Consider the following 20,133-nt stretch of genomic DNA (forward strand, 5'->3'; position numbering starts at 1 on the left):
AGAAATGTGTCTTAGCAATCAAGAAAAACTGTAATGTGAAGTGGGAACATAAGCTTGGTTTGCACGATATTATGAGTCTTCCTGAGCTACTGGTGTTTCATAAATACTCTGAACTTGAGGCTGCTGACAAGTCAGTGTGAGCTGACAAGTTAAGTCTGGTTTATTTCTACAGCCCTTCATCATAAAGCATGTGTGACGTGTCAAAGGACTTTATAATGAACAAACCTACATAAATCTAACTAATCAACAATCTACCACAGGGCAAAATGATGGAACATTGTGTACAAACAAAATGCAAAAACTGGCACCAATCTTACCTTCAGTGAAGACAAGGAAAAAAAAAACCTGTCACTTATCAAAACACATTCTGGTCACACGGATCAACAGGGGGGGGGGTGGATTTTTCCATCAGTTCTCTACCTCATGTACTCTTTTTTTTACTGCAACAGTCACGCAGAAGGAAGCAACTCTTTTTTAAAAACTGCCAGTAAAACTGGTTTAGTTACTGACTATAAAATTAATAATGCATCACTGACATCAGTCCCATCTGTTTCATGTTCCGTAAACACATATTTCTTCAGAAATCACTGAAACAAAAACACCACATCCAATTTTAATATTTTATTGCAATTTATTCCTTTACAGTTCAACTGAAACTGAATAGTATAAAAAACAGTGACATGAAAATACAGAACACACAAGGTCAAACAAACGTACTTCTTAGAAAAAAACAAAAAAACAGAAAACAAGTTTAACTTAAAACATAATCTGTCTTTTGTGGCTGAATCATCATGTTGCATTAAGACATGTCAGTCAACCTGTGGTCTCTGAGAACATAATCGTCCGTGTTTCCGCCTTCTGGAGAACAGAAGACAAATGAACGCCCAGTAAAAGCACAAATCGAAACCTACAGCTAGTTATTCCTGTTACAGTGATACCGGACAACTGGGGGGAACAAAAAAAACAACAACAAAAAAAAAAGGACAAATCAAAAGGTTTGTTGGACGATGGAACAATAGTGTGGGTACACCATGCTTGTGTGTGTGTGTGTGTGTGTGTGTGTGTGTGTGTGTGTGTGTGTGCGCATGTGTTTGCTGCGCATGTGTATCCGCAATATGGGTATTAAAACAGGAGTCCGAGTTCCTACTGGAAGCTGTGTGGATGCTGTATCCGTCTGTGTGTGTGTGTGTGTGTGTGTGTATGTGTGCCTAGGAGTCCTCTTCGCCGTTCACACTGTCAACGTCATCGTCTCCGTCCACGTGTTCCCCTTCCTCCTCCTCCTCTTCCTCCTCGTCCTCCCGCTCTTGACTCTTCACCTGAACAATCAGAAAAGCGTTTGTATAAGCCGGTCTAAGGCAGGAGCACCCAAATTGATATTAACATGGTTGGAATATGTAAACCACCTCAATATCTCTGCTCAAATATATTTAATTGTCCTAAAATAATCAGAACAGATTATTTTTAGTGTTAGACCAATATACTGATTTATCGATATTGGTCTTTTATTAAATATCAAAATATCAACCAGTCAGTGTCATCCACCTCCAATATGGAGGCTCCTCCCTGACCACAGCTAGTGAATGTTGTCATTATCATCATTTTTACATCAATGGAGTTTTAATGTCACACGGTCTAAATGCTGTTTCAGAAGCTTTTCCACCCTGACAAGAATAACAATTCTGGCGGAAAAACTGAATTCTTGTAATTTTTAAGATTTTTTTTGGCATGGAAATGATCCAAAATTTCAGCTATTGGCAGCTGCAATGCAAAAATATTGTTATCAGCCTTCAGAAACCCGTGTCGGTCAAGCTCTGAAACCATTTGAATGCCAAAAACACTCAAAGTCAGTCTTCGTCTCACCTCCTCCTCCAGCAGGTCTCCCTCGTCTTCTTCCTCATCCTCCTCCTCCTCTTCTGAGTCGTTCATCTCCTGGCTCTCCTCTCTCTCTTTATCCCCTCGTCCTTCTTGGTGCTGGGGTGCTGGGGCGAGGTCACCTCTCCTGGCTCCGCCTTCAAACTCTTCGCCTCTGCCGAACGAGAGGGCACAAGGTTTAAAAAACAAAACAAAAAAACAATCTTTAAAACGATGAGGATTAGAAATTCATAGAGGAAAATGGTTTTCTGTTGACAGTTTCAACACAGGCAGAGTGTGTCCTAGATAGAAAGATGATTGGGATCCCCTTCCGTATGAAAACAATATTCGTTTATTGATTGGAATTGCTAATAGGCTGCCAAAGACAAAACTGGTTTGAACGGTTTATTGCAAAGAACTCTACTGTATCTATCTATTGAAATACAGCTGTGGTTTAAGTTCTTGCAGATGCTTGTTTGTGACTGTATTTGTCGATGGGAAAATAAAAGGGAATTTTCCCCTCAAAGATGAATGCCACCAGCAGGGGGCACTACATGCTTCCCTCTCCACATAACAACAGACAATATTCGCCCTCTGGCTGAGTATTTCTTTGTTTTTCACCCTACCTGACTTCTTGCTGTGGTCCTTCTCCATGCGCTCCAGGCTCTCCAGCAGATAATCCACCTTGCTTTTAATCTGGGACAGTTCCCGCTTGATGGTCTGCAGCTCATCCACTTTCACTGGAGAGAGAGAGCGAGACAGACAGAGAGAGAGAGAGAGAGAGAGAGAGAGAGAGAGAGAGAGAGAGAGAGAGAGAGAGAGAGAGAGAGAGAAAACAACAAGAACACAAAAGGAATTCTGGATGAGGAACTTTACTTGGGCATGACAGACTGAGACAAAGCACACAACTAAATAAGGAAATTAAAGCTACCACAGACAAAAACAGCATCTGCCTAATGAACACAGAACCAAATTAAGGTTGACTAAAGCGGTTTGGTTACATCTCTTCTATACCAGTGGTTCTCAGCATGGGGTCTGGGGACCACCAGGGGTCCTTGAGGTGGTTCCAGGGGGTCCCCAGCAAATTGACTATTATTCACTATTATTCCATTTACAAGAAGTTAACACAATAGAGAATGTAGAAGAATGATGTTTTGATCATAGTTTCTCTGTTATCTCTCTACCTACAATACAGATAGTCATGGGATTCTGGACAAAATCATATCTGACAATACAAATATTCTCAGATTTGGGTCCAAGAGACAAAATCTCATCAAAAGGGGGTCCGTGGCTCTAATGTGGACTAAATTAGGGTCCTTGATATGAAAAAGGTTGAGAATCACTGTTCTATACCATCTCTATACAATTCAATGTAAATAATAGGCTGGTCTAGACACAGGCACAGGATAGTGCTATATCACTGTGTTTCATAATCTTTTAGGATTGTGACCCTACTCATAACCTCTCACAAACTAAATGTACAGAAATGTGAACTTTGACATCATATGAGGATTTGTATTTTCCCTTTTCAGACCGTTTTAATGATTAATTAGTGGAAGCAGCCTAGATGCTGCAAACAAAGAAAGAAGAAAAAAGCTTTCATCACATACTAAACTAAATGTGTCTAGCTTTCCCAACCCCCTTATACACACACACATTTAATTTTTGGTAATCCATCTTTAAGCATGGAATCATGACTGCTAGTAGTATCATCTGTATATAAATGAATCTATACTCTTTCCCCATATTTCCCACCCATAAATGACAGGTTGAAATTATTAGCAGCATGTTTATACAACCCCACAATTGATTATATTCTACTTTATTTACTGCTTTATCTACTTTTATATTACTGCTGCAACAACCCAGTTTCCCCCTCGGGGATCAATAACGTTTCGTCTCATCTTGCACACAGAGCAGCAGGTAAATGCGACACTGACTCGTTCTGGACGACGAAGTCCTCTGGCTGCTCTTGGAGGAAGAGGAGAAGCTGGTCTTGGTGCGCCGGCTGCCTCCGCCACCGCTGATGCTGACCCGCGGGCGCTTGGAGGGGATCACGGCCCGCGACAGGGGGGGAGGGGGAGGGGGGACGCGGGACGGGTACGAGTACACTCTGGGATGAGAAACAGATCGATACAAGAAGGTTATAAGTACTGTGTGGCTGGGAATACAGAGTCGAGGTATATAAAGAGTTTCATTCCAAAATCAGGTATTTACTATTTGAAAAATTTGCTGCCTACTCTTACAGAATGAATGATATGATAGTAAAGCACATGATGTGTTACTGTCACAGTTAAAAATCACCTTAAGATTTCACCTTAAAAACTCTGTTTCTGAAGATAGTGTCGTGTTTGAAATTATTACTGATGAATTTCAAAGTGGATGTACAGCATTTTGAAATTAATATTTGTATTCACAATTTATGATGTGGGTTTTGGTTCCAATACAGACACAAACAGAGAGGACTGGCTGGCGCAAAACACCCAAAAAACACCAAAATAACCCTCAGGGACAGGAAGCGTTCAGGAACTAAAAGAAAAAAATTGACTGATGAGTGACAGACTGGAGTTAAATTGTTCCCCCGATGACGTTTCTGAGTTTAAAAAAATAGATTTATCCTTTGTAGATTTATTTCTATCACTAAAAAGGACTGAGGGACAAATAAGAGCATTAGGAGATGAACAGAAATATTCTACTCACCTGTCGTAGTAATCTCTCTGAAAGTCATAGTCGAGGTCAAATGAGGAACTGCTGTTCAGGAGAAAAACAAGAAAAGAACCAGTGTGAAGAAATGTGGAGATGGAAACCTAGATGGAAATGAATACACATTTTTACAGATGGGCTTTTACATTTTACTTCCAACCATTTTCTTATTTACTTTCCTGTAACCTTTGTGTAATTCATGCCTGGCATTTTTGATGCCTTGCTGACTTTGCTATATTACTTTGTCTGTAAAGCACTTTGTAACAATTTGTGCATTCATGTGCTATCAGATATTTGGAAAAACGAACTTCCTTCTTGGAAAATTCACATGGACGCGAACGCCCTCCAAAGTTGGATAATCAAGTCGGAAACTTGGAGAAAATTTTGCTACCCGGGTTTCTGTGTTATGACGCAATGGTGACCTTTAACCTTCTCAACAAGGCGAAAAAACAAGGATTTGTGAGTCAACAGTAAGAAAAGGCACCTTTATTGCAAGTTTGTTGTTAGCCAAACTAAAACCTAACATTTGCTTGATTGAAGTTAATCTAATTAGATTGTTTAGCTGCAGGACATCTGAGTTTATCTTCAAAAAAATGAATGCAACGCTTTCCCATCAGCACATGAACGCACAAGCTGTTTTGAAAAGTGCTGTGTAAGAGTAGAAGTAGTAGTCATAGCAGTAGTATGATATTATCATCATCATCATCTTGACTGACCTGTACATGTCTCCGGCTGAGCGCTTGGTGGTCTTTGACCTGTGTGGTTTCGGTTCTCCAGCCAGGTTGATGTCTAACGAAGAGCAGAACACAGAACGTTATGACAGTCAGGACTTTAGATACAGTCCCTCCAAAAATCTGGAGAATCTTATTGCCTTTCCCTATCTCTCATTCCAGCTGAGGCCGAATCCTTACCGAGCACTTGTCCGACGATCATGCGCCCGTCCTCCCCGGCGACGGCGGCGCGGGCGTTCCTCTCATTGGCGTACTGAACGAAGGCGAAGCCCTTGTGGACGGAGCAGCCCACGATCTTGCCGTACTTGGTGAAGATGGCCTCCACGTCGGCCTTGGTGACCAGCAGGGTGTTGAGGTTGCCGATGAAGACCCGGGAGTTGAGGGAGCGGGGGTCGGTCTTATTGGTGACGTTGCTGGCCATCAGGCTGGAGGTGGTGGGTGAACGACTAGCGGGAAGACAAAACGGAGAGAGAGAGAGACAGAGACAGAAACACAAGTCCTAGTTTTAGTAACAGAAAGACTAACTCTCCCCCGTCTGAACTACTGCCGTTGTAGTACCCGTTAGTACTGGGCAGTTCCCCCTTGGAAGTGTGGCTTGCTGGGAGAGAGCGTACATGATGAGCGAGCTTTCCCTAGAAAACTAAACAGATTAAATACAAAAATAAAGCAGAAACATGTAAGCGCTGGGGACAAAGGAGGGAGCCATCAGCTGATGTGAGAGCTGTCGCTTTTTCATTACAGCGATTTACCCTTTTTGTAGTAATAGGAGGCATGTGTCCAAAATGGCCCTCATATTAATGCCTTGGTTATATTACAGAAGAGTAACCATCAGCCCTTCCCTTATTTACAGAGACAGTTTAGCTGCATGACTATGTTTCCCCTTCATTAAATCAACACCGGTGCCCTCCCACTGATTGAAAATTCCCCCCACTGATGAATAAAATGTCAAGATAATAAAAATACAATATAAACATCTGGATTAAAGACATTTCAAAGTACAACATACTGAAACAGATACTGGCCATTCAGTATGTTTGGCACCAGAATAACCCTCGCCCACTTCCAAGTACCAAAGGCAGAAGTGGACACAATGATCATCATTTCTGGGAATTTACTGCTGCTGAATTTAAGTATTGCTGCATTGACTAAGAAGTAAATGTAACCTAAATGAGTAGAGGCAGACTTATTGCTTGAACTATTCCAGTTGAGGTGTATGGCTGCTGTTATCAGGCACAGACTACACTTGATCAGGTGGGCTTCATCTAATTCATTGTAATGTAATCTTGCATGCTACACAGTAACATAATAAAACACATGTAAAACAGTTTCACTGTGAGAAAGACGTTAGGCCATGCAAGAGCTTACAAAAAAGCATCTGAATAACAGGGTTCCCACCTCAATTGGACATCAAATTCAAGGATTTTTCAATTATTTTTAAGGTCTTGTTACATGAAATTCATGGACTTAGCATTGAAATGTTTTGGGTAAAAAAAAAAACAAAGAATATATCCTGCACACTCATATGCTCCAACAACTTTTGTCGACATGACATTACTCAAAATTAGACATCATAGACGCATCATTTTTTAACTCATGATGTTGTCAAGTCAAGAAATCATGGTCAAATCATTTATTGTAAGAATGATGTTCTCAACGCAAATATCCATCATAGGGTTTTCCTCAGGATGTGAAGTGTTGATGATGGGACAGAGAGAGGGCCAGAGAGCTGAGGCATATTGATGAATTTGGCTGCAATCATTTAAAACAAATAAATTAAAAAAATAAAGTAGTTTCAAGGCCATCCATTCATTTTCAAAAACCTTTTGTGGGAACCCTGGGAGTAGGCTTCAGTGTAATTGTCAGGAACAACAAATATCACATTTCATTGGGAGATGTTAAATTCATGACAACTAACAAATAATAAATGTGCCCAGATAAAGTTGAGGAAAACATCTTACCAACATCAACCCAACTGTGTGTGTGAGACAGGACCTGTAAGCATTTCAAGCACTTGGTGTACAGGTCTTTTCAAAGTGATGTTTGGAAATACAACATGCTGGCAATTCTAATTTGCCTAACCTGTGTGAGTTAGGCCTATTGCGTAGAGCTTGATCAGTCTAGGGTTTTATGTAGCTTAACAGATAGAGCGTGGCTTCAACACTGTCTGGATTGGGGCTTTGATTTCCACTGGGGGCATCAAGGCTAAAAATACCTGCTTTCATGGTAGTGTAAGGTTGCCTGGTCCAAACGATTAATTGTTCAGCCCTACTTTAGATAGATATCATGTCCTATAAATGGCTTATGTTGTCATTCCTCTAACAGAGAGAAAAAGAGATGCAGACACTTAGTAAAGCCCAGTGGCTTAGATGCATTTAGGCAGTGGGGAGTGAGTCCTGATATAGCTAGAGTGAAAACAGTAGAGGCATCAACAGTGACCCCCGCTGGCAGGGGGTTGAATAGTCATCACTCACTCCATAGCGTCTGTGTGCAGGTCTGTCGTCTGTCTGTAGTTTGACACTGTGGGCGGGGTTCAGTTTGGGCTGGTGTCTTGGGGTTTGGGGTGGTGGGGGTGCTCTCAGCAAAATACAGCAGCACACTCTCAGAAAGTTGACCTTCACCTTCGCCCCCCGCGATTTATACTGAGGTGACAGAAAACACACCTCAGTCAGGTTGTACAGGGTTATCTGGTACCAAGTCTTACCTGGGTGGAATGTAGCCTATACAGGATTCATTGAGACAGTAAGACAGCTCCGTAAAAAGAGGCGTGCATCTGCAGGACTTCCACTAGAACTAGCTGTTTTGGGACACTAACCTAAGCCCACTGCAGGTTTTAGTGCAAGCACCACATACTCAAGTGCTAATTTTTACTATTAAATATAAGCTATGGGAAGTGACTGGACACACTTTAGTTTCATGGACAGGGCCAACAAACCCTGGTACTGATATTAACTATGAGACTTTTTACACTTACAAATCTATGCAAAACAAACCCATATGGCCTACATTCGTATTCTAAACTGGACAGAAAAATGCTTTGGCTAGGCCTAAGTTGGCCCACAATACATGTTATATTTAAACAGACCTATGGCCTTGGGTAATCTTTATCTGCAGCGATTACCGCCATCTGTACAGAAAGACAATTGGACTCAACAAGCAATATGGATTAGAGCATGTTTTGAGAGAAAAATATCCCTCTCATGTTTGCAGGGCATCCACTTGACACAGGAGCCTTCCTTCCTACCGCAATTGTCAGTGTGCGTGAACTGGAAAGACGCTTAATCTTATTGATCCAAAATTCAAGCTGACAAATCATGAAACTTAGCAAAGACATTTTAGGCCGACATGGACTACTTTCATAAAGCTTGAAATCCTTCTAGACAAAAAGAAAATGTATTTTGGAACATAACAAATTGAAATCAAATGTTCCCCATTACCAAGCCGGTGAATTGAGCTATCAACAATGGTGACTCAACCAGCAAAATTAGATCTATGATTTACAACATCAAATTCATATAAAGTAGGCTTTCCAAGTCCATCTGTTTCCAGTTTTCATAGGCCTTCAGTCACTTGAGACTCATGATATGTGGGGGAATTTTAATTTGGAGTAATCAGACAATAATTGGATATCCTATGTTACCTGTTAATGTTTTCTAAGATCTGAATATATAAAATCTAGAAGTAGGATTTGGCAACTAGCCTATATAAACGTCTAGTCTGATGAGCTTCACTTCTGTTTTTTTTTTAAGCTTATATCCAACATGGATATCCTTCATTTTAGCCAATTTTCCACAACATTTTTTCAAATTGTGCATACATACACTTAATGTCAAAGGTACTCACTGCAATTTGCAGTTAGTGCCACCATCTCATCTCAGGTTGAGGAACGTTTATATGGCATATAAAAATAGTTGGGCAGCTATTTAGGTAGACTAAATGGTGGTCTGGGGGGATTGTTGCCAGGGAATAGAGAATTATTTGAAACCATATCTTCCAGGTCTACTCATATATATGTTTTTCGTTTAAGTCTTGACCATTTGATGCGTTTGTAATTTTTTCTAGGCTTTCCAATACATGTAAGGACTGTATTTATACAAAGGCTTCTGTCTCAATAATGAAACAACTAAGGCTTCAAGATGGTACCTGCAACCAAGGGGAGGGAGGTGAAGGAGTGACTCGACTTTGTTACAATAACAGCCAAGATAAAACGCATCATACTCTTTCAGAAACATAAGCCTTTAATTAATGATTTGTATTTTTGTATGTAACAATACTGAGGCCATTGGCAGTCCAAAGTTCCCAAATTCAGAAAAATAACCACTCTTCAAGGGAGGAAAAATCATGGGAAAAATCTATTCCACAAAAAGACAGCTCGCTGAGCAAAATCAGGGAATTAAAAAATGATCTAAATCATCCACACTAAACATAGCGCCATCAGCAGGCTCTAGTGTGAAACAGGCCCTGCGTTAGGCTCCAAAGCTCAAAGCCGGCTAGCTTAACGTTAGCTGGCCAACCACCAACCCAAAAGCATAAAAAATAACATTAATCAGTGCATCTACTTGCAAAATCCAACAACTCATTTTGTATTAGAGAAAATGCAATGAACAATGGATCAGGTTGGAGCAGTTACTACCAAACCAGCCATGCCTCTAACGTTGTTAGCTAAGGCTAGCTGGTGGGCTGGCTGAAAAGCGTGACAAAAACAATCAGTTGCATTAAAGAAAGGTCTCCCCAATCGCTGCTAGAAAAATATAGCCATACAAGCTTGCAAAAAAGAAAACAAAACTGTAACTACGAGCGGTCCAAAACGTTGTGTTTCTAAAAAGCACAATCAGTGTTCGTGTTTGGAGATGAGCATGTCCGTTCGCTTAGCTGCAAGCTAGCTAGCTACATCGCTAGCCAGCACACTACGTTCTTTCCACTCGCAAAATAGAAAAAGCATCGTTGAAAAAAAAAACTCAAAACAAAATCCAAAAACAAAGAAAAGGAAGGAAAAAGGAAAAACGTCTGGAAACAAAATACTCACCACGACCTTTAAGAGTAAAATGGCTCGCTTTCAGTAAAATCTCAAATTGTTACTTAGGTCGTCCTTTTGGAACAGAAGCAATCCGACCCCCTTAGCTAAGTAGCAAGCTAGCTTTCTTCTAGCCACCAAGCTAACTAACGTAACTGGCGATGGCGCAGTAGTCGTCAGGGTGCTGGTTTTCAAATATTCAGCCGTCCGAGTGAGCGGGGTTTACGACTGACCAATGCACCAGAAGGAAAACGCAAACACCGGTGTGGCGTGATATTTAAAACGTGCTCACCCTCCGGCTTTGAAAATCAGCCCGTCCTGCCTACCAAATCCTCGAAATTTGTGCATTTATTTGTCTCAAACCTTGTCGTCTACAACCAAATCAAACAAGTAAACAAACGAACAAACAAACAAGTAAGCTATAGATGAAAATTAAATCATAGATTGATTTAGATGATCCTATTTAAATTCTGTTCAGTCTTTTTTTCCCCAATTCTGTGGTTTTATTTCTATTGTTTGGGCAAATCAGGATAATCAACTGAGAGATTAAATTATTATTAATTAAATAATGAATATTCTTCTCTATGGCACCTGCATTTCTTATCACAGATGACTTTCAAATGATTTGTGATTCATGGAATCTATTCCCTGTCATGATCTAGACTATTCAAACTAGAGATTAAATACTGAACACTAGTTTGTTGAAATTATAATACTAGAATGGCAGTCTATCCTGTATTAATGATATACAGGATAGACTGGATGACTAAAACAGGGTCTCCCATTCATTTTCATATCAAGGGCCCCTAAATAGATATATGTCATGGACTCCTGTTTGGTAAGAATTTGTCCATCCCCATCTGATGTTTATTATCAGATACTGCAACACTGTGGAAAGTGAAATCTCTGATCAAAATAGTCATTCTGATCCTTCTTTGGTCTCTCATTGTTTTAACTTCTAGTAAATTAAATAATAATAATAAAAACAAAGATGATAAAGCAAATATATTTCAGTATGACTTCAAAAATGTACTTTTGACCTTCTCACCAAACATCCTTAATACATTCGTGAACCATCTTGTATTAACATATTGTCATTTTTGGAAAGATTAAACATAACATGAATGAGCCTATATAAAGGAAAGGACTTGACCATGAGTGCGATACCAATTTCAGCCACGGGAGGGCAGTGTTGTTATGAAGATAAATCAATGGTAAAATTGGGTTTTAACCAAAATATTTGGCAAGGGAAGAGATATTTTGACAAACGTCACATTTTAAAAAAACAACAAAAAAAACAAAACAAGAACAAAACAGTCCTGTGAGCAGATTGCTAAAAGGATCAGTGACCATCAAGTGTGCTGCTACCAAAACCTGATGATAACATTTGGAGAAAACTTACAATAAGTAAGCCTGTCACACTGAAACACAATCTCCCACATAATGAAAAGCAGAATAAAGGATTATATCCCACTTACATCATACTAATCCTAATTATTGTATGTCCTCAGTGCTAACAGATGTCTGCAGAAGACAGAGAGGCTGCAGCAGTTTCTGCAGTACAAAGGATGATACACCTGCAGCTGCTGTGCCTTCCACTTCTCATCAGCTTTATTCAAGTCTAGAGGTTTGTAAACGGACAAGTGAAAACCCAATGATATTGCCTCCATTTCATTTTCATGACATATGATTTTGGGGACAGTATCTCCAATAATGGACTAAACCTTTTGTTATAGGGCAGTGATTCCCAAACTGTGGTCGGCTTCACAAAAATGCCCTTTAGATGCCTAAGAAGAAATTTTAGGAAGTTCTTAAGAAAGCTTGTGCTCATAATTGCAATTCCTTCTAATATCCCTCTTGATATTAGTCTAATCTCTTAAGAACTTCTTTGGTTTCTTACTTGCAAACTTACCTACCTATCAACTGCGATGTAAACAAGCATAAAAGGACCGGAAATTTATTTTTAGTAATTTAAATAAGCCTGTTTGACATTAATGCACTCTGTCTAACATTAAGCTGAAATCTAAGACACAGTAGGCCTAAGTAAAACTAATAATACTTTGAAATATACTGAATTGTATAAAATGTGTCTTTAAATTAATGAATTTAGTGGCTTATCAACAAATTTAAGACAAATGGAAACTTATCTTAAAGTTTAAAAATTAAGAACAAATTTGAGATCTTTGCTTTACGCAATCTAGGAAACTATTTTGTTGAATAGCTTATCAACTTTTCTCTGAAGACTAAAGTTAAGAAGTTTTTTTTCCTAAGGAGGTTTTGTGAATCTGAAGTCCAGAGACAACCAGGGGAATGGGGTCCCAAGCAAAATGAGTAATAGCTTAAATTCACTATTATGTAATGGACTTGAAGTTACCATTAGGAAAGCATGTATAAGAATGATTATTGTCATCAAGGGTTTCACTGTTTCCATTGTTACCTCCCCACCTAGAGACAGACAACAAAAACCTTCAGAGATGGGGGTCCTGGGACAAATCCTTTACCAAATGAAGGTCTGTAGTCTAAAACGGATCGTTTTGGGGGTCTTTGACATTAAAAAGTTGGCAACCCCTGTTTATATTGGAATTTGCAGTCCCCCTGTTCTGTTTTGGATGACGGCCCCATTTCCAGAAAGCCTCATTAGGTATCATCAGCACATCATATCCAGTGAAATGCTTGGAATTCAATGAAATGATATGAAAAGGGGCTATAGAGGCCTAGAACCAGATCTATGTGCTCTTGGCTTCATGCTTCATAAGCTTCATGGTTGAATTCACACCGAACCCCAAAGACTTCTTAATGTTTTTATTGCACCTGAGGATTAAGACAGAGAGAACGGCGACTGGAAGAGGCCAAGAGCAGCTGTTTTCTGTATTTATGTTAGGAGATGAAACCCCTACAATGTCCCAATTTTCATGGAGAATGTGTTCTTTTGTGAATTGTTTTGGTACATCTGGTTTTGTTTTGAGCACCATCCCAGAGGACTTGTTTACAGCTCCGTGCATCATCTTGGGAATCAGAAATATAACTCCGACTTACAGCTTCACTGTAATCACATCCACAGATGAAAGGTTCCTGTGTTTGTTTGCCTCCTTGGTGTATTTTTGTCAATCTTATTAATGTGAAATACGACCAGATGCTTGTCAGGCTGTCATACAAGATTTGATGTGACTGGTAGGCCTAAAACAAAGTGGGAAGCAGGGCCTGTACCTTTTGAATGTCAGTACCAGCAGTGACATTGAGTGCGAATGACCACAAAGTAATGAGGTAAATAAAAATGTTGTAAAGATTAATGTGTGGTGGGTTCATCACAGATGTGGGGGACAATATGAAGAATGGTTTTCCCAGCATAAATTATATAGAGCTGTTCCAGAATATAGTGCCGTCTCTTATAAACAATACCACAATACCACAATAATGTCACAATAAACTCACTACTGAGAACCACACACACACTATACACCCCTATAGGAATATTACAGAGATACCATAGGAAATGAACATGCCATAAAATAAGATAAAGTCACTATAAAGTCACCAAGCACCACAAACACTGTGAGTCCATATAGGAATATTATATTGATACCATAGGAGATCAAAAACACTATAAAGTACAATAGGATCACTGTAAACCCTCTATTGAATACCACAGACACACCAGACGTCCCTATAATATTATAGGAATGTTATAGTGATACTATAAGAGGTATAACAAAGCTACAATAGGGCCACTATAAACTCTATATTTATTTATTTAAACTCTATAATATTGAGTACCACAGACACACTGTAAGTCCCTGTAGGAATATTGCCCTTTCATTGCAGATAAAAAATGGCATAAAACACGATAGGTTCACTCTAAACTCACCATCGAGCATTACAAACACACTTGAAGTCCCTACAGGAATATTATAGGCGTGATACCTACAATAAAACAAATCCCCTAAAGCACAACAGTCACTATAACTCACTATTTAGTACCATAGACAGACTCTTAAGTCCCTATAGGAATATTATAGGGGTATTATAACGATATAGGAGACACAAATACCTTCAACTCACTATTCAGTACCACAAAAACACTATTAAGCCCCATTAAGAATAGTATGGAGATACCAGAGAAATTAAAATCACAATAAAGTACAAGTACAATAAAACTCACTAACACACTCAATCCCTATAGGAATACTATGATAGGAATACTATAGGGATTAGCAATACCATAGGACATAAAAAATACAATAAAGTACAATAATGTCACTATAAACTCACTATTGAGCATCACAAACACACTGAGTCCCTATAGGATTATTATAGGAATATTATAGTCACACCACAAGAAATAAAAAATACTATAGGGTTCGATAACGTCCTTAGAAACATATCTTTTTTTTTTTTTTTTCATTCGGGATTGTAAGTGAACCGCATTGTGCATATTGGCTCCATCTGTACTACAGCGGGGGACTTCACTTGGGTCGCTTCTTCTGCGCAATAAGAGGAAAAGTGTGTGTAGCTTCAAGCAGATCACGTCAGACAGCTCCGCGGTGTGTTGCAGTGTGTGTGTGTGTGTGAGTGGAAAGGCACAACCCGCATGGACTCAGCGCAATGCAAAACCCCCATTAACAAGCTGTGAATTATGGCTGGACGCTAAAAACGGTAAGGACCATGCAGCAAATGTGTTAGATTTACACTGTATTTTTGGATGTATCAGCTTGCAGAAAATGTTTTAATGCGGACTTATAGGGATAATGCAAATGTTACCACTACATTTATATGGTACTTTTGATATATAAGCTTGCAGAAAAGTGTTTTAATGCAGATTTGTGGAGCGCTTATTATTTTTATTACCCAGTTCGATTAATCAAAATCTGGTGGTGGACTTATTTTGAGATGGAGCATGATGGAAAAAGTTAGGAAAGTATATATATTGCAAGTTTGCCAGCTATGCATAAGCACCCAAAGTCACTGCAACTTTAGCCTACTCATCAAAATGAACTATTGGTCGGTGGATGTGCATGCGCAGTAATGCCGCCTGTCAAAAGTTTATTGATAATTGGAAAAACGCAATGGACAGAGGATATATATAGAAATCAGGGGGATAAAATTCCGTATCTACTCTTCTTATAAGCTCATAAAGTCTGTTTTCTCAGATCTATTTTTACTCTCTGCTGCACAGCACACACGGATTACACAACAACTTGTTTTGATTGTGCAATAAGGATTTGGGAAGGCTAATAAATATACTGTAGTGAACTCTTACCCAAATGGGTCGCTGCAGTGATATTTTTCCCCTCATTACTTATGGGGCTCTTCCTTTCCACTCCTCTCCAGTGCGCTGATTTATGTAATGTAGTTGGAATGAGAGAGCCGTGCAGGGGGTGGAAATATGGCTTACTGGAAGTCAAACAGATGAGGAGGCTTGTTTTAATCATTAGTCTCATGGTATCACTGACATGGAGCTGAATGCTGGGGAAGCACCCTCGGATGGTTTTACTCTCAGGCTTCAGCCAGTGTTCCCATTGCTCAGAGATCCAGCTCCACTGGTGAGATCTGGGACATGTGTGTGTTGAATGAGCCAATTTGACTATTAACCTAATTTCTCCCCATATCTGAGGCATTTAAAGCAGCCATAAATTAAGATTTTTACTGTTCCGTAGCACAAAATGATCAGAATATATCTGTGGGGGGTTGATAGGGTTGTTGATCAATACCAATGACTCAATGATTACTTGGCCTGGTGCTGAGATTTCTGGCTTTCAAAACAGGCTCTCGGGCCCATAACCCCCCCCCCACCCCTCCTCCATCTACTCACATTTTCAACTGCTCAAATGGAGGGCGGGGTTACGAGTGAGTGACAGGTGTTGTGCCAAAATTTGTTTCCCGCTAAAAATGTGTTTCCCCTCCTCGCAGTGTCTCCACATTTTAGTGTTTTCCTGTTGACGGCTTTTCAAACGGTAAAACAGCGTTTTAAAGACACAATGAAGTTGCATGGAGAGCGTGGTTTGCTTCTGTGTGTTGACGTATTTCTGAATGAAACAGAAAGTTAGGGCGGGAAGCGTCAGTGGGAGGGGCTTATTTGAATATCATATACACCTGGTTGTGGAGGAATATTCTCCGCCTCTGTCGCCACCGTCTGGGAAAAGAGTTTTAGGTGAAGCGCGGCCATAAACGCTTCTTGAACTGAGCTTGCATGCTGGAAAAAAATAGCGGGGGTGGGGGTAATAATCCCAACCATTATCAAAATCTCATTGGAGGAAATTTTTGTATCCACCCCCCAAATGCAGGATGAGTCATCAACAGAAATGTGCCGTTTACCGCAAAGAGACGTGTTAATTTTGATATAAAATTTCTAGATATCAACATTTTTTGTAATTTTTTTTGGCCTGAATTGGTGAACAGGTGAACACTAAGTCCAGCAACATCGGCAAAAAGGTAAAAAAAAAAAAGTTATTTGTTAATTTCATGGGGTCTTTAAAAACATGGCCTTCCAAACCAACGTAGCTGCCTCATAATGAACAGAAATCACACTTGTTTTTGATCGTTTTTTCCCAAACCACAAGCGTCCATTGATTCTACAAGGAAGTTATCAGGCTGGACATTAGTTTTGTCATTTATTAAGATTATTTTCTTGTGCAGTGGCAAAACAACAATACACACGACAAAATGGCGTCACACTGCCAGGAGTAAAACAGGTTTTAGGGGATACAAATGTTGGCACGACACCTGTGTTGTATTTTGCTCTTAAGCCATGAAAGTAAATGGCAAAGCAGGATTATTATTCCTGTATTTTGCATCGTGATATATATGCTCTTCGCTAGGTGTTTCTGCTGGGTCTCTGCTCTAATTTGCAAACTTACTTATTCAATTGTGAATGATTATGTAAATTACAGGCCACCGTAAGCTGTGGCTTGTCCATGTTGTTGCAGTTCCTACTGGCCGCCCATAGATGTCGATAAAAGTCCTAGATTGCTTAACGCCCCTTTAATACTTACGTTTACATTAGACCAAGATGAACTAACATTTATTTAATTCGGATTTTAGAGTCGATGAGAAACTTTGAACATGTGGGACTCATTAGCGTTAGGAAAGAAATAAATTTGCATCCTCTCACACAAATATTTGCGAACATGTCCCTGAAAAACAGCCTTGAGTCTGAATTTGTCACGTCCGATCTCAGGCTCGCTTCAACTGTCGCGTTTCATGACAACCATCCCAGTATTTACAGCGAGCCGATGAAACGGCCTGTCACTTGTTTTCCTGCGCTGCCCAGTCCCTGCATACTTTTCAAGAACATTAAAAATGATTTGCCCTACACACAGAGTACTCTTGCTCATTTCAGCTTGGTTCAAAAATATTTATGCTGGCCTGAGGTGCTCTTTTGCAACACCCAAGGGTGACACAACTGGATAGTATGACCCGTTGTGAGTATCAGAGGTAACTGTTTCAACATTGTTTTTCTGGTGTATATTAACTGCATGCCAGTATGTGTTTTTTTAAATCGTGTTTACTTGCCGAAATTCTTTAAACTCCTAGAATTGTTCTTCTTAGTAAAATACGTGAATTAGTGGTATTATAGTCCAGTCATTACATGGTAGATATTTATCTCTTGGTACAGTTTGTAGCGCATCATAAGGCAGATGATGATTATAAACTCCAGATCTTTGCTTGGGGCTGTTTTCACAAGACTTGAATAGAAAATGTGTGTATGTGTGTGTGTATGTGTGTGTGTGTGTGTGTGTGTGTGTGTGTGTGTGTGTGTGTGTGTGTGTGTGTGTGTCCACTTTGGCTAAGATTTGATCCCTTATTAAGTTTCAGGCAGTTTTGTTCTTGGTTAACAGTATAAAAATGCAGTGTGCTGAATGTTTATCATTAACAATATAAGAGTGAAAACAATGAGCAGCGCTGGAGTCACTGCTGTGACGAGCTACTGACTGATTGATTGATTGATTGATTAAATGACTGGTTGATTGATTGATTGATTGGTTTGTTGATTGGTTGGTTGGTTGGTTGGTGATTGATTGATTGATTGATTGATTGACTGGTGGGTTGGTTGGTTGGTTGGTGTTTGATTGATTGATTGATTGATTGATTGATTGACTGGTGGGTTGGTTGGTTGGTTGGTTGGTTGGTTGGTTGGTGATTGATTGATTGATTGATTGATTGATTGACTGGTGGGTTGGTTGGTTGGTTGGTTGGTTGGTGTTTGATTGATTGATTGATTGAATGATTGATTGGTTGATTGATTGGTTGGTTGATGTTTGATTGATTGATTGATTGATTGATTGATTGGTTGCTTGGTTGGTTGCTTGGTTGGTTGGTGATTGATTGACTGGTTGGTTGGTTGGTTAGTTGGCTGGTTGGTTGGTTGATTGATTAATTGATTGATTGATTGATTAGCTGGTTGGTTATTTGTTGGTTGGTTGGTTGAATGATTCACTGATTGATTGGCTGTTAGTGATTGACTGATTCATTGATTGATTTATCAGCCAAATGTAGTAAGCAATATATGTCATATTGCTGTTGTCATTCCAACTTTGCGAGTTTTCATGTTTTCAGTTCAGTTGAAGGATTCTGCTCCTCTGTATGTTGAGAAAATTCTACAACGTCTTGAGCTTTTGAAACCCTTTCAGACCTGGTGAAACTCAAAATGTCACGGTAGTCAAGCTTAAAGCCTGTTTTCCTGAAAAGCTCACATTTTGGAGATATTCATCCAGCAGCTAGGATTGCTCCTTACTGGACTGCATGCCACACACATTATTAAAAACTGTCAAGGATAACACAATAAAGCTAACTAGTTTATTTCCCGTCTGGTCCTCAGTGGGAGGTTGGAGTCAGGGCAGAAAAGCAGCAAGACAGCAGCAAGTTTGATTTAAACAATACACCAGCATAAAAAAATATCACATCATAAATTGATGTAATAAACATAGAGGAATATTCCCACAAAAATGATTTTGTGCATGTAATACTGTGAATACTTAACGTCAAATTGAAAATACACCTCTGACAGACATATAGTCACAGCCAGTAGCAACATAACGCACTTTTGTTGCATTAGCAAGTAGTTGGCGATGGGACACATACACTAAAGAGAGAACCAAACTCAATATAGAGGGAGTTGTTGCAATAAAGTTCAAATATTGTTGCTGGAAGCCACCTAACACTAACATACAAGCATAACAAATATAGCAGTTAAATTAAAGAGATCTGTCAAGATTGATGACGCTTCACAGAATTGGTGAAGGAGACGTACACACAGCTTTTCTCGTTTCATCCTCTCCCAGGGGAAAACACATTTACATTTCAAAGTTTTCGTACGAAGAATCAAAGAGGAGCGTTTCAAAGGCTTCGGGGGCCCTGCAGGGTGGAGAGGGATAGATGTTTAATATGAACTGAAATGTGACTTTCTCAGTGATGTACAGGTTGGTCAGTGTTGTATTAGCATGAACACATGTCGTAAAGTTAAGATCGTAATCTGGAAGGATTGCATGTATACTGAATTCATTTTTGAGTAACTTAATAAACCTTTCTCTCTTACTCTTCCTTTCTCTCTCGCTGTCACTCCCTCCCCTCCCATCCCTAATGTATTTGCAATAAGACAACAAAAATTTCACTGTCCTTTGGAGAAGGCTATCGTTATCTGAAGGCTGTGTAAAATCAGTTATCCCATGACATCATATGGAGGAGTGCAGCACGGAGAGCCGGAAAGTGCTGTTTCATATAGTTCTGCCTGATCCATTGGCTGACACATCTGAATATACAGGATCGCCAAAACATGGGCTATAAGCTGCTGCATGTAAAACGTAATCTATTTTCACAAGGTTCGCCAGATCAAACGCCACC

General features: G+C 39.6%; 1 protein-coding gene across 1 annotated transcript; it reads right to left on the reverse strand.

Moving 5' to 3' along the window:
* Window positions 1-617: 617 nt before the first annotated feature.
* LOC139662436 (heterogeneous nuclear ribonucleoprotein C) lies at window positions 618-10,447 on the reverse strand. Its single transcript, XM_071541132.1, is given in 11 exon segments — window positions 618-1,316; window positions 1,861-1,953; window positions 1,956-2,026; window positions 2,478-2,591; window positions 3,792-3,964; window positions 4,552-4,602; window positions 4,859-4,861; window positions 5,271-5,343; window positions 5,466-5,731; window positions 7,757-7,924; window positions 10,309-10,447. Coding segments are annotated over 10 exon segments (957 nt in total). The 5' UTR covers window positions 7,762-7,924; window positions 10,309-10,447; the 3' UTR covers window positions 618-1,208.
* Between the last annotated feature and the right edge of the window lie 9,686 nt (window positions 10,448-20,133).

Source organism: Centroberyx affinis, unplaced genomic scaffold, assembly GCF_046629955.1.
Source record: "Centroberyx affinis isolate AG114_WGS23_722 - 3 ecotype Tasmania unplaced genomic scaffold, CSIRO-AGI_Caff_v1 ptg003790l_1, whole genome shotgun sequence".
Taxonomy (NCBI): domain Eukaryota; kingdom Metazoa; phylum Chordata; class Actinopteri; order Beryciformes; family Berycidae; genus Centroberyx; species Centroberyx affinis.